The sequence below is a fragment of the Parasteatoda tepidariorum genome, chromosome X1 (assembly GCF_043381705.1).
Source record: "Parasteatoda tepidariorum isolate YZ-2023 chromosome X1, CAS_Ptep_4.0, whole genome shotgun sequence".
NCBI lineage: Eukaryota > Metazoa > Arthropoda > Arachnida > Araneae > Theridiidae > Parasteatoda > Parasteatoda tepidariorum.
The window spans coordinates 23,998,712-24,023,794 of NC_092214.1; the positions used below are offsets into that span (position 1 = coordinate 23,998,712).

General features: G+C 28.2%; 1 protein-coding gene across 3 annotated transcripts in view; it reads right to left on the reverse strand.

Annotated features, from left to right (window-relative positions):
- The window catches only part of LOC107447905 (sal-like protein 1), a 182,170-nt gene that overhangs the window by 121,927 nt on the left and 35,160 nt on the right, over positions 1-25,083 (reverse strand). For all 3 annotated transcript variants that reach the window (XM_016062943.3, XM_016062946.3, XM_016062945.3), the window contains exon 2: positions 16,651-16,742. In XM_016062943.3, coding sequence (XP_015918429.1) covers positions 16,651-16,723 — 73 coding nt within the window. In that variant the 5' untranslated portion in view covers positions 16,724-16,742. The remainder of the gene's footprint in view (positions 1-16,650; positions 16,743-25,083) is intronic.

Here is a 25,083-nt window from a genome sequence, read left to right on the forward strand (position 1 = left end):
ATATATAAGATGAAAAACCTATTTAAAATTTAACATCTACAATTTGTTTGTTACATAAATGTAATATTTCTTTTAGTATATAAAATTTTGCGATATTTTAATTTTTACCAAAAGTTGAAACCCAAGCACATTTTTTCTCTCGTATTCGGCGCTCCATTTTATTAAAAATATGTTGTTGGCAATTATATTTTATTTACACGCTGTTTCGAAACTTGAGCTGTAATAAAATTTAACAATTTATTTTAAATATAAAGTGAATTTTTTTCAAGAGAAATATGTTAAAAAGAACTGAAAACTTCAGTTCAGCTTAACTATTTTACGGTCTCCACTATAAAATTCAAAATAATCATTATAATTGTGTATCAATAAAAAACATTAATACAATGGACACAATACTCGAAGTTTTCATTATTATTATTTAAAATATTTAATATGCCTCATTTAAACATTTATAGTATATTTGTTTTCATAATTAGATCGTTTTCTTGTTATTTTAATTTTGTAACTTTAAGTTAATTTCAACACTTAATAAGTTTATGAAAAATAAACTATTCACTTCAATTAATTAAATTAACTTGACAGAAATTTAAATTTACACTATTTGCTGTGAATTTCGCATTCGATAATTATTTTTTTTTAAACGCTTTTACACAACATACCCTAGTTCATCATTGTCAGAAAAATCGGTCCTACGTAGAACCGTTATAATAGTATCTTAAACTGTAAATACTAATATCACACAAATTACTGAAATTCTAATAAGATGTTAAATTGAACAGTTAATGCTAAGTGATACTCAGTATCAATAACAGTATCAATAACAACTCAGTTTAACAATAGTATCAAGTAATTAAATTTAAATAAGATTAAATTGCATGATAATATTGTTCAATTTGGTGCTTTTATAATGTTGCGGCTAACTTACGGCTCAAAGCTACCAAAAAATTATAGCAATATGGATAAGCATTTACCTTAAAGCAGATATAACAGTATTCGCAATGATGGACGGAAGATAAGTTCGGTTGCTGCTAAGTGTATTTTGTATAAAAAAAATTTTGTTTTTGTTTTTATTTTGTTTAAGCTCCATGTAATGTAAACCCAAAGCCAGCTTCCCTCAAAAAGGTAAAGAGTTGTAACTAATACTTCAATGCTGGAAAACAACTAATACTTCAATGCTGGAAAACTAATAGGAATCGAGTATCCTGCTAGTACTTATTTTTCTGAAACAATTAATAATCTGAATACTTTTTTGAAAAAGTCCTTTCTAAGATACTTTAAATTATGGATGGATTATGCATGGCCAATATCCTCCAATAGTGCGAGTTAAAATAAAAGGACAAAAAAAATTTTTTTTTTCGCAGAGTTAACTAATTTTTCACTTGACACAATTTTTACTGAATACCAAAAAAAAGTCACAGATGTTTCGACAGTCCAATACCAAATTCAACAACCATAAATGACCGGAAATTAACAATAGGTCACTCTTATTCTATATTTATTATAAATCAGAAAATGGTAAGGCTGGCTTTCTTGCCCTTTTGGATACCGCGAATTCAATTTCAGAATGAAGTCATCAGTTGCAGCTGAAATGAAATACGAAAGAGCAGTTAAATGGTAGGAAACAATACCATCTGCCACAGACACACGGTGTAAGTGTAAAGAATGTCCACCAATAACTGAGGAAATCCTTTCTGTGGCACTAGTTACTGGCTGTTCAGGTATTGTTGTGCTTTGTAGACCAGCCGCAATTCAGTGTTGAAGAGCAGTTGGTCTAATCTTTCATGGGGTCGTGAACCCAGTGGACAAAGCGCATTCATCAATACGATGACCCTATGCCAGTCCAGAGAATATAAAACTTACGCATTGTGCGCACTACTAGTAGGGGCGTAAGCACCTCTGACCCTCCGGCACGTGACCACTTTCATACATGTGTCATGCAACTGTTTGATTATCTGTGACAAAACTGCGTAAGAAGGATTGTGGCTAGAGTGTGCCGCTATAGGAAAACAAGGAAAAATAATTTAATGAATATATATCCATTTTCTCTTCCTTTAAACAAATAAATTAGCAGGTTCTTCAAAGCTTCGGTTCAAGAAGCTTTAATTTTAAAAGATATATGCTATCCAATCGAAATTATTGTTTGAACTTCAAAAGGGACAAACTCATAGCTTAAGGTTGTATCTCGAAGGCTCGGTCGTCGAACGAAAAAACGCTTTTCTTGCAGCTATTTTGGTAACTGCTGTGAAATTGCAACAGTTATTCATGATTGCTAGGTTAAGTTAAACCAATCTTCAGACAGCGCCATCTATAATAATTCGAAAAATAGCTGAAAAATGTTAATTTGAAGAAAATTCCCAGTTTTATGAAAATGAAAAGTGTTTATCATCTAATTTTTTTGCTATTTAAAAAGCTACTTTTGATTTACCTGGGATCATAACAATTAACGAAAATTGAGAATTATTCATGGATTTTGATACTTTTTATCAAGTTGAAAAAAATCTCGCTAATTTGATGAGTTTTAAAATATTTAAGTAATTTGTCCGTTCTAAAATCCAGATTATCCTTTACGACAAGATGATAAATACATTATAAAATTATATATATGCCTCATGTTTAAAACAATTAAAATGTGGATTTTTTACTTTCCTTGTCTGGAGTTTAAAAATACACTGTTTAAAATCATTCAATTTTTTAAAAATTGCTAATTTGCCAGGATTTTTCTACGCCAGACGAAAATTTACAAACCAATTAATAATGCTCAATTTTTATATATTTTTGGTTTTCCAAACATTAAAGCGTTGGAGTAACTTGAAAAATATTAAATATATCCAATGACTTTTCATATTGAAATTTTTGTCCTATTTCATAATCACCATTGAAAACTCTGATAAAAGAAGGGCGAAACTTTACCGAATTGTCATGAATAACAGTGACAAAAATAGTATATTTTTGCAAATAAACGTTATTTCATATGATGACAAAGTATTCGAAGAACAGCCTCACTTTTCCTTATTTGAAAACCTGAAAAACGATTCTGCTCGTTGACAAGATTTTTTTTTATTGTTACGCAAATTATGGTTTTCTTCCATTTTTTCAAAGTAATTGTAAAATATGTCAATTACATAACTTTATAGGCTATTGTTAATTATAAATTGTCATTACTAGTACCTAAAAACTTATAATATAATACCCACGCGAATTAATATATATACTACATTTTAAAACTTTATCAGTTATTAAAAGTAAAATACGTACAATGCGTTAAAAGAAAAAAAAAATACGGACCACCTTGAATGACTTTTGATTTTATAATCGGATCTTCACGTTCTAGGACTCAATCTTAATGGCTCGAGGGTGTGACCTCAAATATGCTAATTGATAAGTGCAGACAATATTTTAAGACACGAAATCAGAAGCAAAAACGTACTTTCTCTGAATAAACATACTTTTCTTGACGTATTTGGATTTCCGACCCCCAAAATATAGGGGACAGCCACATTCCGAAAATAAGGTCCCAATAGTTAGGTCAGGAGAGCGCTCCAAAGTTTGGACCCCTTAATGTTAATTTCACTTTTTGCGTATTTCGCTATATCTCGAGAGCTTTTTAAGCGAATTTAAAAATTTTTACACACAATTATGAAATTCGTTTATTTAAAGGTGATTCCATGCAAAAAGTAACTTTCAGTAAATATTCATGATTTTTTTATTATTTTATTTTAGAATGGTCAGAAAACTTTTGAATTGTAAGGTTTACAATTTTTTGTATCATTTTAAAGAATGTAATCTTATATAGCAAAATACAAAATTTGAGGCAGATTGATTTGATTTAGCAAAATACAACTAATTTTAAGAATAACATTGAGTAATGCAAAATATCAACAGCTCATATAGACTATTGAGGTTACATTTAACAGATCATTCCTCATCTCTCAAATGTTGCTGAGTAAGTATTTGAATTCTTTGGAATAAAAAGAGTGCTTTTTTTTAATAAAAGAAAGGAAATATTTTTTGTTTTAACTAGTAGTTTTGTTATCAGTCATTGATTAAAATATGCAAGGCCATTCCCTGGATCATTAAAAATAATATTGTAAAAATCTAATCATTACCTACAACAGAAGTTTTTACTTAAAAGTGTATTATGAAATTATTTTCATGCCATTAATTAAGTTTGTGCTAGATTTTACTTTTTATGAGTTTGGGGAAGTATATTTTCCATTAAGTTAATTAATTTTTAAATGTTATTTTTCTAACTATGATTTAAGCTTCTTCTGATAACTTCAGGAAAAAAATAAACAATGGGAGGCTTTGCTTATGTAAATGTGGGTAACAGTAAAGGATTGTGTGGGATCAAGAAGAGAAGCCAACACTGGGAAGCTGTTTTCTATTGTAAGTTATGCGTTCATTCATGCGATCATTTCTCACCGAGTTTATTTGTAGTTATATCAACACATACTTTTTTAATGTGGTTATTTATAACCACAAAATATAAAATTTCGAAAATGCCCCCTACCATCCCACCCAAAAAAAAAAAAAAAAAAAAAAAAAAAAAAAAAANTGTTGTCTCAAAATTTTGATAATAAGCCGCATGAATTTCTTTTTATTAAACAATCTGAATCCAAAAAATATTTTAACATGTTACTAGAAAAAATGGCTATAGAAAGGGTTAAATAAAATTTTAATGGTGGAAACTTACGTTAAAAAATTTGCCAAACATTTAAACAGTTTTAAAATCATAAAAGTATGACATAAAGCGTTTTTAATATCGCCTTTCCCAGAAGGGAAAAAAAATAAAAAGCAGCTTATTCATAAAAACGCGCGAAACGATTTGCTATGTACCGCACTGTTACCCGTAACGCAGGGTGACCATGTGTGGGAATCGGTTTGTCTACCGAGACAGGAACAGATATGTCTACAAGAAACAAAAGCTAACGAGACATTAAAAAAATATCCATACACAAACAGGATACGCTAGGATATCCAATCATTATTTATTGCACTGTTTGACTTCAATGTCTCTTAAAAGCAGCAGGAAAAGGCACAAAAAAATGATATACTTTGTTTTCATTTTCTGCCTCCCAGAATAACTTTATATTATAGGTTGTCAGAAGGTTTTGTAAAAAACATCTCATTCTTTGTCATGGTTAAAAGGGTTAGCCTAGTTTCCATGGCCTTTGTACAAAATGAGTCGGTGTTTTTTTTTCTTCTTTTTTCTGTAATTTTAGTTTTTCCCCTTTTTCACGACACAATTTATTATAGTTGTTGGGAAGTAATCACTGTCTAAGATATACATATCTCATTTTGCTCGTATTGTTGTTTAACTCTATTGGCCAGTCATCATGAATTTACTTCTGACCATTGTAATATTTAAGCTTGAAAAATTTTTGGTCCTTATCAAATGTGTTATTTTGTTTCCTTTTGACAACGGATAAATTGTCATATTTCAAATATTAAACTTATCTTAAAGGCTTTGGTCCTTATCAAATGTGCTATTTTGGTTCTTTTTGACAATGGACAAATTGTACTATTTCAAATAGACAGAATATACTCTTAAAGGTTTTGGTCCTTACCAAATATATTATTTTGGTTCATGGGATAAATTTGTCATATTTCAAATCCAATTGCAAAATAATATAATCTTTATAGATTTTAATTACTACATTTATTAATTATTGTGGGATGCGCTCGTAATACATCAAATAATAAGTTATTTATTCTATGCAGTATTTAAGTAATTAAAATACGTATTCAAATACGAACCACCACGCGTTTCCAGTAGGTATTTTTCTCATCTAGACCACTTTTTTGTGGCTAGGAATCAATCGATAGGCAAATCTCTTTAACCAATTATTGGAAAGTTTATAAATTTAACTCTTTGTCATGGCATAGTAAAAAGGTTAGCAAAGATATCGATGCGTATGTAAATCATGAAACATGATATATGTAAAAAATATGTTGATTAAAAGCACGGGTTATGGGGAAATAGTTTTGTTAAATTCTTACACTTTTTTTATAGTAAGGAAATTTAAAAGGCTGATTATCGATAATTTTAAGAGTAAGGAAAAAAAAAAGTGATAAAGAATTTTTTTTGGGGGATTTTATTAACTAAAATTCTGGATCTTAATAGAAGACGATGTTTTTATAGTATTATATCAATCTCAAGCGTAAATATGCTTATAAACCTTGAAAAATTATAAATGTAAACTAATAATGTAATTAATAGCACAATAAAAAAAGACTTTTACTTTCTTTCATGTTTTACCTTGCTTACACGTAAATTCAACTCTCTTTACCCAAGATGGATTGATAAAACGTATACTCTTATATTTGAACAATGTAATGAAATTATAGAGATACAAGACTTCGAAATTCCTTCTTCCGATGTATCGTCAATATTATGAGTTACAATAAATGTCGAAAATATTATAGTGCTCAGAGATATAATTGTAATCGGCGATGTAAATATTACTGTATATCGTAAGATTAATGTCGTATCATAAATATTACTGTGAATAACGATCCAATACGATAATGATGGGGTCATTAACGATAATTATTGTAAACAATTATCATCACACATAATTGTGATCATTATTTTCAACGATGAATATCGAGTACGAAAATATCGACTTTATCGAGAGCGTTAAAAAATTTCCTTTGGGTAACTGAAATAGTAGCTGATATATAAACAATAAAAATTAGTTACAAGGAAAAATATCACAATATATCGAAAAATATCGATCTCTCTTGGCGACACATCTCTATAAATAAAAAATTCTAAAATTACCCAATATACTAATTATGAGCAAGCTTAGGAACAACTAGGCTTCTGAAAGAAGCAAATATTATATGCATTCTAATTTTTTTTTTTTTTAACGAAATAAGAATTTAGATAAAGAGGTGAGAAATTAAAGGAGAAATTGAAGTAGCGAACTTTCGAAAAACTATAATTTACATTAACAATAAAATTAAAAATTCATTCATGCAAATTTCCGCTATTGGCAATGTCTGTCTACTTATGGCAATAACCACCGAAGTAATAATGAGCATATATATANATTATATATATACAAGTATAACACAATGAAAAGAAAAGGAAATTAAGAAAAAATCATAATAAGTTTTATTTACTGCACACAACCTTCAACCTTCAAAGGTACAGAATCCATTAAATAGGCTAAAAGTACAAACAAAACGAAGAAAAAATATTTTTAAGGAGAAGAAGAAAAATTATTAACAAATAATTTTTGTTGAAAAATATTAAAAAATTAAAAGCCCGAAAACAAAATAGGGAAAAGATCGTCGTCAGCTCACACGATTATATCCGTAAAATAGAGTGCTCTCTGATATTGTTTTCCTATAGCAAAACAAAATACTTCAATACAATACTGTGAAGAGCACCAAAGAAATCAAAATGTAAATGAAAGATATCAAGCAAAAAATATTTTTCATTATCAACTCAGCAAGTTAAGACAAATGTTTATATTGACGCCTCATGGCTTCTGTGGTATTAAATAGGATGAGCTCAAACAATTCAACTTGGGTAAATCTTTCCTACTCCGCCCAACGATTTACTGATTAAATGCTTTCGTTTCCAGAAGAGAACCGTACTATTCAAAATCTTACACTAATTACTTGAATAAGAGTAGGGACAAAAAGGTTAAAGATCTTTTCAACAGTTTCTAAAGCTCTTTCTGAACCAGTTAGGTGACAGTCATTGTTGAATAGATAGTTACAAGGCGAAGATTTCAAATCCCTACTTAAACATAGCATTTATAGAAACCGGTTTTCAACAAAGACACTATTTAAGTTAATCACTCTTCGCATGTAACTTGCTACTAAATAAAAATTGAATTATAATTTATTTATCAATGAGGCAGATAGAGTCGTGGCCTCTGTGGCTGATTTACTGGCTTATATTTCTCGCAATATGCCTTTCATATGTACGAGCCCATTTGGATATAAATTAGGTCTTTTAAATCGCTTGAGACATACAAAGGAAAATTTCGGTTAATACATAATTTTTTCTTTCTCTTTGTGGCAGTTTTTGCAACCAAATTATAAGTAAAAGTTTCATTTCGACTCAGTATACTTTAATTTGTTGCAAAGCAGGCGGTTAAAGTCTGATATTAAACTTTATTTAAAGGCTCATAAACCTGTTAAGTATACCGGATGCAGTTAATAGCAGGCTAATATTATTCTCTTAAAATACACCTAGAAGATTGCTTTGCTGCTTAACATTTGCCGGTGTACCCGCGATTTTAATAATACAAATATTAGAAAATCGAGTTAGGTTAGTTTAGATACCGAAAATTACTTTTTTAACAGTGTTTATGTTTTGATAAAACAGCAATTTGAGGAGAATTATTTTAATTTTATTAATTTAATAATTGACAAACTACTATAATGAAGTCTGACAGTATTGTAAAATAACCTATTTAGTGGGTATATTGCTAATCTCAGCAGAAGTTTCACTAATTAAAAAAATATATAGCAAAAATTAAGTTCATTCACATGTGAAATAAAGGTCTAAATAATTTACATAGAACAATTAGTACATAAAATTTTAGTTCTCATATTTTTGAAATGTGACGCTCTGAATAGTTCGCAAAATAAAAAAGTGAACAACCTGAATAACTTTTGATTTAATGATCGGATTTTCACGCATCAGGACTCAATTTTAATTGTTTCACGGCCTTAGCTTAAATATGCATATTAATATTAGACGATAATTTAAATTACGAAGTCAGACTCAAAAGCGTACTTTCTCTGAATGAACATTCCCTTTGTTTTCAAAGGGTTTGGATTTTTGTGCTTTAAAATATTGGGGTAGCAACAATCTGGAAAATATAAACCTATTGGTTTAGGCAAGAGAGCGGTAAAAAGTTTGGATCCCTAAATGTTAATTTTACTTTTTGCGTATTTAATTATATCTTGAACTTCTTAAGTGAATCGAAAATTTTGCATACAATAATGAAATTCATTTATCCAACAGTAATTCCACACAAAAAAGAATCTTCAATAATTATTTATTATTATTTTTATTTTATAATAGTAAAAAAAAAGTTTGAGGAGGCATTGCCTCCGCTTCTTCGTTTGTCAGCAAAAATAAGCAAATCTCAAATCCCTTTCCCAATTAAATGCTTACGTAATATTTGAACAGTTCCAGTGTTCATCACTGAATTAATCGTTAAAACTAAATTATTTACATTTCCATCTAGGAGCATTTTTCGCTATTATTTAAAAAAGAAAAAAAAAGAAATATTTCATTTTACAATAACTTGCAAGCTTTGGAACAAAAATAAGTATTAAGTAGCAGTTTAGTTAAGAGGAAACGGCAAAGTAGTATCTTATTAAAAGTTTATTCCTTTGGCCATTGAACAAATTTGAAATAATCCAGGTTTCAATTGATGAAAGACCAATGACACCGAGAGACGGCTTGAGATTCTCAACATTCGTTGATAACTTCCCTTGGGCTCTATACCGCTTTAACTTCTAGATAAATATTTATTTAGACTGGACGCGTCTTTAAAAGGTAGGCTTCTATTTGAATATGTCCTTATGGCTTCTAATCTCAAAGAAAGAAACCACACGAAGGAAGCTTGTTTTAGAAAAGCTTCTTGTAAACTTCAAGTTTCCTAACTTTATATCGAAGTAGTTATTTTAATGGTCGGAAAATTAAACGGATAATGTTAAACAGTCAATGTTGTCAATTTTGCTTGTGTTGCTAATGTTGGTAACCGAAATAGCTGCACTTAGTACGGAACTTTTTCTTCTTAAAATATATTTTTTCCTCTTATATTTTTCAATAAAATATTCATTCACTCTTTTTTTATTTATTTATTTATTTATTTTTTTATTTATTTTATTATTTTTTTGGTTTAACTTGACGTATAAATCAGTTTGTCATGTTTTGATTTTTACAAAAATTGTAAAAATTGGAATCAATACCAAATATTGATTTCTGATTATTAATTTTTTCGTCTTAGATTTTTCAATAAAATATTTATTCACTCTTTTTTATTTATTTATTTTATTTATTTGGTTTAACTTTACGTATAAACCAGTTTGTCATATTTTGATTTTTACAAAAATTGTATTTCATGGACATATATTTCACCCCCGAAAATAAAAAAACCCGTGTGATTCATACCAATTTGCATATAATTTGGTTTTTAAGAGTTATTAATTAAACCATTAACGTAAAAACTAGTTTTCCAGAAATCAATAGCAAATATTGATTTATATCCGTGATGTTAAGCATCGATAAAACTAGCATACATTTTTCAGAATCTTGTTTTACGGCAATGAAAAATTTGTTTTCATCGGATATATTAATTGGTTTTATATTATTACAAGTGAAAATGAAATTTTTGAGTGAAAACAGAAAAAAAATCATGATCTTACCTGAACAAAATGATTTAGAAGTTCAATTTTGCTTAAAAACTTTTATAAAATTTTTTTTTTCATTCTGAATAATGAATTAAGTAATAAGGCATGTTAAATGAAAAAATATTACATAGAGTTATTGCACTTTGTAAACTTAATGTATGCCAAAGAATTTCATGAAAAGTTACTAACTCGATGAATTGAGAGTTTCAATTACGTTTATTCTTCCACTTTTAAACAAAAATTAATAGCTAGAAAGAAATTTAGGGTGATCTGTAATTTTTTTTCCTGTATACGGACTTCTAGTGAGCTACAAGCTGGACTAATCGAAATGAAATTTTTAAATTGTTGTGTGAAAATATGCATTCGAGACTTTAGTTTAAAATAAATTAGCTTTTACTGCAACAGAGAACAAATTTTCAATTGGCAGCAATTGTTTTTTCTTATCGAAACCTAGTCCTTACAATAAAAAACTTAAAATGGAGTTGGAATGAATTTTTTAGCCTAAAAAGTGGCGGCGCTAGATAGAGATGAGGAGAGCAAAATCCAGCACAGAATTAATTCACTTTGTTTCTTTTTTCCCCTCGTTGTTATCAGAGAATGCTCTGTAGAGCTGAAATGCTCATGGATCTAAATCATATCGAATGCGGTTTTTTTTCATTGCATAGTGCCACCGTTTTTCTTATTGAATGAAAAAGTATGGTCAAAACTTCCAGAGTATGGTAAAAATGTACCATGTTTCTTCGCTATGGAAACACCAAAAAGGTCGGTAATTTTTACCGAATCGCTTTGGTAATGATTTCAGTAAAATTAAGAATAATATATGGTTTTATAACATGTGGTAAAATAATGGTTTTAAAATATGTGATAATTTTATTATGAGACTTTAGAGCATAGTATAAAAAACATTTATTTGGTTATATTTACTTTTCATTTTGTATATTTTTTTTACTAAATGTAGCAAGAACTATAATTTTATGTTAGTAATAAGAACTATAATTTTGAAAACCAGAATTTCTGGTAAATCGTTATCATTAGAACGGAAAAATTACCAACTGACGGGAAATTGAATCATAAATACTGTATCCCAAAGTTTTATTTCCAGAATTATGGCTTATTTTACCAGAAATGTCGTTACCTTACTGTACGGTAATTTTACCAGAATTTTTCTCTTTGTGTGATTATAAAAAATCATCACGATTTCTTGCACTTACCTTTAAATATTATTATCTGAAATTTAATTTCGATTGATTAAGTAGAAGGGGGGTTATTTATAAGGGAAGAATTTTTCTGACCTTTGCCTCATTATTCTACTATTTAGACATATTCTATAATATTTATGCAAATACACATTTTAATATGAGAAATTTGTGATATTATAGTTAATATACCATGAAGACATAAAATCCGATAAATAAAGCTTCTGTTTAAATGGGAATAATTTTAAATAAAGAAATAAATTCTTATCTACTTTTACTTTATCGTAAATTTTTAATATCCTTTTGGAAATTTTATTTATTTATTTTTTTTTAATCATGAGGTTCTGGTAAAATACGTGTATTACTGAATCTCAAAAACATGAAAAATTTACTGCTCGCAGTACCTCTACGATGCTACAGAACAGGATACAGATAACTTTCTCTAAATGGAATTTGGCAGTGATGTTTCGAAGCAAGAATGTATTCCGAATTTTGTGTAAGATATAAATATCCAGTGAATTGCTGTTCCATCTAGAATGAGACGAAAAACATTGAATATAATATTTATTTTCACCAACTTTTAGGCACGATTTATTCTTGCTCTGTTTATAGATTCTTTACCACCAAACAACTCAGAAAAATATTCAGTTGAGAAAGGAAGAAAAAAAAAATCTTTGGATTAGATCCAAACGAATAACAGCAAAATTCATCAAAACTTCTCTAATATGTCTGAGATTTTGACTGAGTTTCTCCCTCCTTCCCCTTCACCCCACTTTAACTGTCGTGTGTAATATCTTCTTTTGACTCGGTTTTTAGAGTAAAAATAGAAAGGATGCTTTAGAGATACAACACATTTTTTCCCAACTAACCCATAATCTTACGAGTTATTTATGTTCTCATGACCAACGTGTTTCTGAGTGAACAAAAATTGTTCATTAATTAAATTTTTGTCAGCATTGATTGCATAACAAACCAACTGAAATTACTAGACATGTTTAAAAGGTATACGTGCATAAATGTTTGCCTAAAATAAACTTTTAGGCGTAAAGTAGTGAAATTTTTTTTAGGGTTTATTTTGTTCAAGTTACACTTTTTTAATGAATACAATAAAATGTTTTTAATTAAATCGTACACTGCATGTATAGTTTTTTATTATTAAGCATGATTTTAAATCAGATGGTGTCATTTACCTTACTTATTAACCCATTTGCCCTAAAATCTGCCTCTTGAAATAAAATGTTTTTGCTTTACTTTAACGAAATTAAAAATTCACGGTGAAACAAATTCTGTTAAAATCTCTTAACTATATAGTATAAAAAAACAACAACTTGATTTTTGTAATAAAGCTGAAATTCACGGTATTTAAACCATTCATTTGGTTAGTTTTCGTTCACATAGTGACAGTTTACCAAAAATTTCGGATTTCAAAATTAAAGTTCTTATTACCGCACATTTAGTAACACATACGAAACTGAAATGTAAATTTAACCGTATAAATGGTTTTTATACCATGCTTTAAGGTATCATGCTGAAATTACCAAATTTACCACACTTATCAAATTTTAGTGCATATTACAAAACAAAATGTTTTGTTAATTTTACCATATCATTACCAAAGCACTTTGGTAAAAACTATCGTGTTTTTTAGTGTTTCTATAGGGTCAGTAACACGGTAAATGTTACCATTTTCTGGTAATTTTTACTATGCTCTTGTTCTCAGTGTAGAGTTAGACAGTTACTAATGCAGATACTAATGGTTACTAATGCAGAAAAATATTTTTATTTATTCATTTATTTCTTTTTTTTGCGGGTGCATACAAACTGATGTAAGTAAATAAGTTGGTTCCTCTTTTCTTTTTCATAAATAACAATAATTAAAATAAAAAATGGTCAAAAAGAAAATGTTTAACGTTATATTTTGAATTAAAAGAAACGTAAATAGTTAAATTTCATGACATTAGTCAGATAAGCCCACTTGTTAGGAAATGTTATGCAGCAAATATTTATTCAGCATATTAAGCAAAACGCAAATAATCTTTAAAATTAACTAACAATTGTGCAAAGGTAACCAATAAATTTTACCGAAAAAAAATTAAAGAAAAAATGTTGCTTTAACATTTAACAGCATTAAATAAAATATAAATATTAAGAAATATCTAAAGAAAAATGACGATCAAAAATGTGAAGTTTATTCAGTTACACGATAGAAAGTATTAAACAATATTTTCGTTTACTTCGTTTGAATGTAAATGGCACTCAATTGCAAAAGAGCTTCGTTAAATACAAATAAGATAAAAATAAAAAAAAAATCGTTTACTGAGAATTTAAGCACAGTTGCAGACAATTTTAAATTTTTAAGAACCTACCACACGACTAGAACGGTTTTCTTATTTGATCTATGTGACTATTTTTGCTTACTCATAAATTATTTATATTTTTGTAACCAGAAAGAATTAATAATTCATCTAGGAGGGTTAAAATTGACTGAATTATCTTTTGAAAATTATTTCTTTTGAAGAAACTGTCTCGAATTAAGTTTGTTCAGGAATTTTGTAAAGTGGTAAATTAAATTTCCAAAGTCATATTTCTTAATCTTTATTTTCTTCAGATAAAATCTTTAATGTGAAATTTTTGTTTAAATAATGAATAAAAAGAGGATACTTATAAAGTCAAACAAAATTATTTACTTTATTAAAAGTAAAAGATGAAATTAAATTATTAACTTTTATTTTAGATTATGACTGTACAATGGAAGCAAGCAGTTATATTGATTGCTTGTTTCCATTGTAATCCAAAGGTCTTGTTCTTCTAATAAGTACGTTTTAAATTTAATCATAAGTAAATACACGATGTTTTTTTTAGTAAGATGATTATGTGTTTTGCAAGTTTAATATTTTTTACAAAATTTTATTCAATTTAAACTGAAATTCCTTTTGTTAATGTTGACGATGTAGAGTAAGTAATTGATGATACGAATTATGACAATATTAAACATGCTCTGTCTCAGCTTCAAAGCAAATTTAAAATAAGAATAAACTGTCATTTATTTAGGCTCCAATTTTTAAATAAAAAATATTTATCATACTTTATTGATTTAAAGTACGATACAGCGCATTAGAAATAGCTGAAATCTTTATAAAAATAAAAATTAGTGAACAAATTATCAGAAATATAAGGTAAGTGTTTACACACACATATATATATGTGTGTGAGTATATATATAAACATAAAGAAGAAGAATAAAAGTAAATAGAAAAACTTTTAATGAGAAAACGTAAAGGTTTTCATCAGGACGCACCCTTTACGATAAATGCAATATTTCTGAACAAAGAATANATATATATATATATATATATATATATATATATATATATATCGCTAATTATCAGAAAATTTAATACCTAACTTACTCCATCGAATAATTTTCATCCAAATGCAAATAAAGTCGAACATGAAATTTAAAAGATTTTTACTTACCCATGAGGAAAAGACGAATGCCTCAGAACCTTTTGTAGAAGTCATAAAATGTTATTAACTTCTAATTTTTTCATCATCTAACATACTAATTTCAGTGGAATCCTATTTTTTTTAATGTTTTTTTTAAAATGATTTCGAAGAGAAATATTAATTTTCATTTTATGAATGTCTCGAATATTTAATAAAGTTATCAGTCAAAAAGATTATTGTACAAAATTAATCCGAAATGGAGTCTTAGAATCAGAATGAAGATATTTTTTCATTTATTATTACGTAGAGAATCATTATAAAGTAAAACAATTTCAATAACTCATTTTATCATGATGTTCATAGTCATTATTTTCTCAACTAATATTTTAACTATTCATTCCTGATTAGTGAGGTAAATATCATTTGTCCTTAGAACCGAATTAATGCAAACAAGTTTAAGTATATAGGTGAAAATTGTTTCCTATACATATTTTTTAATTTTGAATTTAGCCAATAATGTTCAGCTTTTTATTGTAACCGATTTGAGCGGTGATGTGGTGAGATAATCATTTGAAACAGGGGTCTCAAAACTTTAAGGCTGTAAATAATTTTATTAAAACGTAATGAATACGAAAATATCTGGAAATTGGTAGCATTAATCAAAGCAATAAAAGTTTCATTTTGGAAATAAAATATCTAAAATTGAAGAAAGTTTTTGAAATTTAATATAATTAATTCTCAAGTACAAAATCCCTACCTTATAATAATTTCTTCTGTAAAAAGATCATTAAATGCCCATAAACTAAAGGTCAAATGCACCCATAGTTTTACATGATTAATTAATCCATATTTAAATGAGGCTGTAATTACATATATCCTAATAGCTTCCAACATTCGAAGAGATTTCTTAAGAGTAAAAGAATTACAATGCGAATATTATTATCCTGAAATACAGAATTTTAATTTCATAAAAATTAAAAAAAAAAAGTATTTTATTGCTTTAAATGTATATTTACCAATAAATATATCATTGGAACTAACAGACTCTTGACCTAGTACAACTGCTTCTTGGTCATTTAGTGGTTAGCCAATATGGACACCTTTTCTACAATCTAATAAGGCTCTTGGGCAGCCTTAAGCAATTGTACCCACCCCTTATAGTCTGCCTCTCCTACTTTTTTATCTTCCTTTTCTTCTTTTTTTTCATCGTCCTGTTTGTTTTGAATGAAGTCGTAGGGACATTGATTTCAAGTTTTCTTTCAAGGAAGGTACGGAAGTTGGAGCAGACCTTGAACTTAAGAGAGAGCGGTTTGTTTAAATCGGGAAAAACGGAGGGATCTCCCTCAACCAAGGGGTGAGGGGGTGGCTGTTCTAGAAGAGGGAGTAAGTCAAAGAGGGGGAGCACTCACATTTTCCTTTCTTCCAGGCGAGAAAAATCGGTGGAAAATCGTAAGTAGCTTCTTTTTTTTTTTTTAGTTTTTGCACTCAATAAGGAACCGAAGGCTTTCCCGCCTTCATTGCTGAAGATTTAAATTTGAGAAGCTTTGGTTCTTTTCGAGATAACCAGAAATAAAATAGGAGGGGTTGGAGGTGTAGAATAGAGAGAAAATAGAATTACCGTTATCCAGAAGGCTTCCTAGTTGATCATGAGCGTCGAGGTGCAGCGGGTGAAGTTGCTTCCTACGAGACATCTTCCTAAAAGCTCGACCTCTGCAATGATAAAAATCCACAGTTGGTCAAATCAGTCCTTCATATGAAGCCAGCGCACGCGCGTTCTTTTCCCCCCGTTATGATTCTCAATCTATCCACCCCCGACCGATTATCATAAGCGAACCGCCCCATCTTTCGACCACGGCAACCACCGCTTCTATCCTCGGCTAGATACCGATGCCTGGCCGCCCATCCGCTAGCCGGAGGATGAAAGAATAGTCCGTAGATGGGCGGTTCATTTCAGCCGAGGGTCTTTCTACTCTTGCCCGCTAAAGCTTTTTCATCCAGCGTTCATAAAGCATAGGTCTCCTTTATACAGCTGCTTAGTTTCCAGTTTACTATATTCGCTGTTTTTAATCGATGTGATTTCATCTATTGCATAAGAAAACGACCTTAAAAAATTACGCGAGTTTTTTCCTTTTGACAAAAAATTTACGTTTCGAGCGAGCATTTAGTAAAATTGAGGAATTTGCTATTTTTTAGGATATGGATTTCGTCTAAAGCATTAGGCTTAGTTGATTAATTGATTAGGAAATACACTATGAAAAAGGAATGTGAATATTCAGTCATTGCCAAGAATTAAGCTCGAAAAACTTGATTTACAAGCGATTACACAAATCTCTGTACCATCCCCTCTTTTAGTGCGGATTCTTTTTAAGTCAAATAAAAAAATTTTCAAGGACAACCAGAATGCAGTGAAATGACACACGAGTGACGAACAGTTTCATCAAAATCACGCTTTTTGTTAAAAATCATGTTTTTCTTGACGAAATGACGAGTTTTATTTCTAAAAATGTGGAAGCGTGTCGGGTGCGCTTTGATTCGTTGAACTATGTTTAATTTAAATTTCGTAGAACCCTGCTTAATCGAAGGATATTATTAAATAATTTTTCCTTCTTTGCATTTCAAAGAATAATAGAGAGAAAGATTTATTTAATCAAAAATGCTTTATCAGAGTTAATTGGCATTACTTCTTCAAAACGCAGCATGCCTCTACCAGTATATACCTATAGAACCTATATAAGTTGACCACTTGGGGGCGGGGAACATTACTTTATAGGTCAACTTAGATAGTACGTTGGCTAAAAGAGAGGGGGTTAGTCATTGCTCCTTATCATTTCTTATATTATTGCATTTAATAGTCCTTGCAGACAAATATGATTTGTTTCAGCGGTCAACATATAAGATAAATATGTGGTAAAGTTACAAATATTTTGCTCCCTTTTACAATAGAGGATAAATGCAGTTCTTGATAATATAAGTCCACTTAGATAGATTCTTAGATAGATTCAACTTAACATATTGCGAAAAATAAATAAATTAGAATGGGTCTAAATTTGCAGCTATGATGGCGCATAATTTGTAGGAAATATATTTTACCATTTTAAATTAATATCTATAATGTGAGAGAAGAATACTGAAGGGTGCGAAAATTGAGCAGGAACAGAACTCAAATTTATACTTCATGATGTTATCATGCATAATCTTTTTCATTTCGGAGTTTAGCTATATGTATTAATAACTTTATAATAATTCTAACATGGTATGAGCTTTTTATTGCTTTTTTATTTACTAAAAATTTAATTTTACAGAAAATGTTCATAAATACAAACGGCATGATAAGCTTTTTTTTTTCTTTCGCAAAAGTGGGTCAATAGAAACTCGTTATTTATAAGGTTATTAAAATTTTCAATTCGAGCTAAGATAAAAATTGTAGATCAAAACTAAGGTGAATTTTGTAAATAGTTAATTGACTTATTTACAGTGTGACGATTCTCACCCATGGTTTTAGGTGGTCAAAAATGGCGGCATTGCAGTTAAGATCTCTCTTTTAATAGTTTTTCTGTGTTTTACGTAAACGCTTGACCCTTATATTTCAGAAAAAGCATTTGAGACAGCATTTTTGTATTTGATAGTGCAAAAAAAACTTAGACAACCAGAAAACGAAGAATATTTATAGCAAACATTATGCTCTGTGTCATTGAAAACTAAATGTAATAAGTCTTGAAATTAAACATCAAACTTTTTGTTATAGCAATAAAATAATATTATATCCTATTATAAGAGAAAATGTTATAAATAACATAACTTTACGGTTTATATCTAAATATGTAAAACTGAGCATTTTCACCTCTTCAACAAAATATTATTTCAATTGAAGCATTTTTAAGACATTTTCTCAATTTTCACGGCTTATGGCTCGCAAACGTCTAATTTGTAACACGGTTATTTCGATTGAATCTGACTCGGAAGACAAGACAGCTTCTTTTTAAAGAAGCAGAACAAATGTTTGATTGCGAAGGTTGCGTTGCGTGAAATCAACCAGCAATAGTGTAAATAAAAGACAAGCCTTGAAAACCTGATCTTATTGATCTTCAATTATCAGAAAATCAATTAAACATTTTTCATCATGATTGGAAAGTATTGTCGTTTATTTTCCTTTTCCGATGTTGCGCGGATTTTACAAAAGATAATAACTTATATTTTTAATGTCTATAATCCTTACATATATGTGAGTATTAATATACAATTGTTATTAATAAAACGTTATTTATTTCCACAACTTTCATCAAAAATTTTTAAAAAGCAATATATTTTTAATTTTCATCGAAAAAACATTTTAATTATTATACTTTTAATAAAAATTTTAACTTCAAAAATTTAAATGTTAAAGTGTAAAAACATCTCTTATTATTTCATTCAAAGAAATAGAGAAAAAAAAAACATATACTTAATTTATATATGCTGAAAATGTGCATATTTCAACACCCCGAAATTTGTTTTTGAAAAACAGTAAATTTTTAGTCTTCATCTGAAAAGTTTTAAATTATTATATTTTTTATTAAAAATTTTAATTTCTAAATTTTAAATATTAAAATGTAAAAATATTTCTTATTATTTCATTTAAAACAACAGTGAAAGAAACAGAACTGAAAATAAATTTATATTTACTAAAACATATGTCCATGTTTTTAAAAAACTATATATTTTTAATTCCTTCAAGAAAAATTTTATTATTTAATTTTTTACTATAAATTTTAATTTCAAAATATTAAATATTAAAATATAGGAACATTTCTTATTCATTATTTAATTTAAAACAATCGAGAAAGAAATAAAGGTGAACTTTTTTTTTATGTTAACAGCATATTTCTAACTTTTATTCATAGGAAAAATGATAGTTTTTTTTAATCAAGCCCACAAAAAATATTTTTTATGTGAATGAAGTTTAATAAGATGAAGGAAGAAAATCAACATTCAAAACACTTTTAAAAACATTCCGTTTATAATTTTTTTTAAGTACATCAGGGCAAGTATAGAGAATGATTAGAATTTTCAACTGAAAACCTTCCTAGGTTTTCATTTTAATGTTAATCCACTTTTCGTTTCCTCTTACCCTTGCTCCTTCAACTTGTCTCACCGCTATTCATTTTTTTTTTCTTTTTGAAGAAGAAGCGACATATTTAATTTTTTTTTTCCACTTAGCTACGAGTTAATGAAAATCTCAGGCATCTAACAAATGTACAAGCCCGGCGAGATTATTTTATTTGGGTGCTCTTACTTTTAATTGTTCACTACATTTCTCTTACATATTTTCAGGTATCGAGACTGAAGTTATTAAATCAATAAAAACGATTTTTTTTTTTTTTTTTTTTTTTTTTCAAATGATTTATCAAAAATGACAGAATTTTTTTTTCTCGATAAGTTTATTTTTATACATATCGTAGAAAAAATTTGTATAACAGAACACTCGACGCGTCGATTTTTTATTCCAGAGATGGTTTTTATCTTTAATTAAAATAATAATTTCGCAAAATCATGTGACGAGACATTTTTTGATTATATAAATTTTTCTTTTTGCGAATATTGAAGTTATTTATATACGTTTCAGATTTTTTTCTCTTTGATTTTTAGGAAAGTATTTCATATTTTAGTCTTCTTTATACTCAATTGTGAGGTATAACTAACTCGAAAAATATTTGCCTCTTTCTGTAAGTCATTTAATCATTTTTATAAAAAATTGATGGATTCATACAAAAAAATTCACGGAGAAAAAAATTCTGGTAAACTTATCGTACTTGTATGGTAAAGAAATTTCTGGTGGAAGAAAAATTTAATATAGTTTTGGAAATAAAATCAAAATATTCGGTATTTAAACCATTCATGTGATGACGGTTTCCATTCATATTCTAACAATTTGATAACAATTTACCAGAAATTCTGGTTTTCAAAATTATAATTCTTTTCCACACATTTAGTAAAAATGCACAACCAAAAAGTAAATTTACCGAATAAGTAGTTTTAATGACATGCTTTAAGGTATCATGATAAAATTACCAACTTTTACCACATTTAGAAAATTTTAACCAATGATATAAAACAATATTTTAATATTAATTTTAGCAAGATCATTACCAAAGTGCTTCGGTAAAAATTACCGTGATTTTTGGCTTGGCCAAAGAGCCAGAAACATGGCCAATTTTACCATGCTCTGGCACTTTTGACCGCTTTTTTTCTCAGTGTGAAATTGTAAAACTAAATAAGTTTATATAAACATGTAAAAAAATAATGGATTTAATTAAGAAAGTTTAAGTATAATAAGATTCATCAAGATGTACAATAACACAGGAACTAACTATATACATTAATGGTATTAGACCCATTTTTTTAAACTAAAAATTAAGACAAAACTGTCAAACAAGTAACGGATAGTAAAAAAAAATTATCAAAAGAGGAAAAAAATATTGATTTAGAAAATAATATAAAAATAATATTTTTCGTTCTGGTTTTGACACTCGAAAGCAATAGGCGTAACACAGAAAAAATTGAAAAAATTATACGGATTTTCTACATTTAAGTGGTAAAATTTCATTTTATTTGAGTCTAAGGCTTAATTAGTTGTTTTCAAAACTGTAATTGAAGTTTATATATATGTGTATATAAACAAGGTAGGAAATAGCGGCATTTTATGCAGCGATTGGCAGTTTGGGGACAAAGGAAGAAATGTGAGAATTATTATATTTGTACAGTTTACCTAGGAATCATATACAATGATACAGGCAGTTAATATAAAACTTTTTAGGCAAAATAAGAAGTATGAGAATTACGGAGAAAGAAGCAGTATATTATTTTCTTCTTTTCTTTCTTTTTAATGAAAAATATTATAACTAATTGATGACCAAACAAATACTTCTTTCAAATTTATTATTTGAATCTCAGTGTTCCTTTTAACACATTCTAGGTCAAGGCCACCAAGGGAATCGCTGGTGAATCCATCTCTGGAGGGGCGGATGCAAAATGTTACAGAGAGCTCTCTTTTTTATTGTAAGAAGATCTATAGAAGAAGTTTTAGAAATGTAATTTAATTGGCGAACAAATCTCTTGCAAAACGCAAAAGGAGGACTCGAACACCTTAATGACGTTCAATCCTTTGATCGAATTTTCTGGTACTAGGACTCAATCTTACTGACTCGAAAGCCTTATCTTAAGTATAACTATAGTTTAAAAAATCTGGTGTATCGGAACGACCAAAATGGTTGTAACTATTTTGCATTTGGTGTTAAACTAGGTATTCCACTACACCAAAGCCAAGGATAGTTCTTGGTGTAGTGAAACACCTAGAATGTTCTTTTAAACTACTTGATGTAAAGTAGTCGTCATCATGTTTAGCATTCATAAAAACATTAAAATTTATAATTAAAGTAAGATATGATACACACGAATCGGTAAAGTTATTTTCGCGATACAATATAAAACTAGTATCATAAATTTAGGATGTATATATACAATATTTCGTAAAATAAAATTAGTTTGATAATCAGACATACACACAGCACATACAGAGTATTAATATGAATTCGAACAAAACCGAAGCGATTAGAAGTTACATATTACAAAACTATTTTTTTTATACATTTGACAGATTTGTATAAATTTTATGAAAACAACTATTTTTATTATACAACTAAAAACAAACATGCATTTTATAACAATTTATATGATTAATTTGTTAAAGCAATCCGACAAGATTGAAAATATTTGGTAAATAATTAACCACAGTCAATATTTCTTATAAATTAGTAAAGATAATTTAAATTTACTTCCTATTAAATACCAATTTAATCCGACAAAAACTCAAATTTTGGGTTCGAAATTGCGTAGATTAAATAGGTATAAAAATATGTATACTTTATCATTCAAGATTTTATCGACTATGGGTAAATTAAAGCAATAAAAACTAATAAATAATTAGGAAAAAAAAAACATTTTTTAATATAGAATTATCTTTGAATAAATACATTTTAATATTTTGTGCAAAATTATTTTGATGCGCTCTATTAGTTCTGGAGCTATGGCGAATTTCACAAAAAGTGACGATAATATTAAGGGGACAAACCTGCTACCGCTTTCGTTTCTAAACTATTCGGACCATACTTTCCAGTATGCGACTTCCCGCCCCCCTCTTATTTTGAGTGTCAATGACCCCAATCCGTCGAAAAGCAAAAGAGAAGTATGTTTATTTAGTTAAATAGCGCTTTTGTACCCGATTTTTAATTTAAATATCTTCTGCGCTAATATATTAGTTTGTTTAAGGTTAGGTTTTTGAACCATTAAGACTAATTCCTAATACGTGAAAATCAAATCATTCGATCAAAAATGATAATTTAATCAAAAATATTCTTTTTTTTTTACATGATATAGACAATTTTATACCTATATTTTTTTTAAAAATTTCTTTTATGGAATTTATTAAAATTTCTTAAATATTAGAAATATATTCTAATTGTTACTGATATGTCATAATATCGTCTTTTCAATGGCCGCACATATCACCTTTCATCCACATAATGAAGTTTAAAAGACAGAGGAGAGACCCTTTTTCATTTTTATTTCAATTTCACCAACCCTATTAAGTGAATAATTTGAGGGCGGAAGAACGATACAAACGCAAAGGTCTTGATTCCCTCAGAAAATTGACAGGTGCTTGCTGGATCTTTTTTTCTTTTCTATTCCAGGACTATTACACTGGGTGAGGGGAAAAGGAAACCGCGATGAAAACTCGTGAACGAGAAGGCGGATCAATTGTAGAATTGCCCAACTTATGAAAAGGTATTGAATAAAGTACACTTTGGTATATGTCGACATTTACTCAAAACTGAATCAAAAGTACCGAAAAATACTAGTTGAGAATTTTAAAAGGCGAAATATTTATTCGCAGTTGAAAAGTGTATTGGGTCTTTAATCATAGATATGTATTGAAGATCCTTTGAGCTTCTAGCAGACTGATTATTTTTCTCCTTTTGATACTGTTAATTAGATGCTTATTTTATCTGTTAGAATTAATTTAATTTCAAATTTAAATGCGTATGAAGTGTCAACTAATTAATGACTAACATTTATTTTTATTTCTTTAGACTTTCTTAAAGTTATCAAATTTTCTTAAATCTCTTAAAGTTATAATATCTTAAATTTCGTAAATTTTTCACGTATTTACATTCTGTAAGAAAATAGATATTGCAATATCACGAAACGTTCTTCTCTTTTGACGAAACTGTTTCCTGGCATATGCTCGGAGCAAAAATTTCGTCAAAGGGACGAAATAACCATCTTCATTTCTTTGAGAAAATGAATTTAGTCAAAATTAAAGAAATATTTCGTCATGCAATTTTCCAATTTCTTTCGAAATTAAAAAAATAGCCAAAAAAGTTTGTATGGATCTTATATTGTACCAACTATGTTAAAAAATTCTGTTACAAACTTTCTGGTTTTGTTAAGAATTTTCAGACATTCACTAAATGCGTATAGAAACCCTTTTAAATAATCCAGTACCTCTGTACGTATTATTTCATAGAAAGCGTCTTTGCAAACTTGAAATTTAAAAAAAAAAGAAAAATCAGCTAGAACTGCACATTTAACATAAAATATTTTTAAAGAATTAATGACTTTTAAATTTTATAAATGCCAATAGGTGACAAAGGAAGATAATATAGTTTTTCTAATCCTCAAGTATGTATTAATTTTTTTAAAAATTGCTTCTTTCACATTGTGAAAATAAGGGATTTTAAATTGCTTAATAATCAGTTTAGTTTTCTTCCTCAATTATTTCATTATTTTAAGGTAAATAGGAAAACGTCACTACTTTCTTTATTTGAATCACAGAATTTTGAAGAAAAATTTATTAAATTTATTAAAAATTAAGAAGTGGAAGAAAATAACTAAAATTAGAAAATTTGATAACAAAAAGGTATCCTTTCATCATCAGTATCTTTTCATTTCCTTACGGCTTTTTTTCTTTAAAAACTTTTTCTCTTTTTTTTAATTCTTTATTGTCTCTTTATAT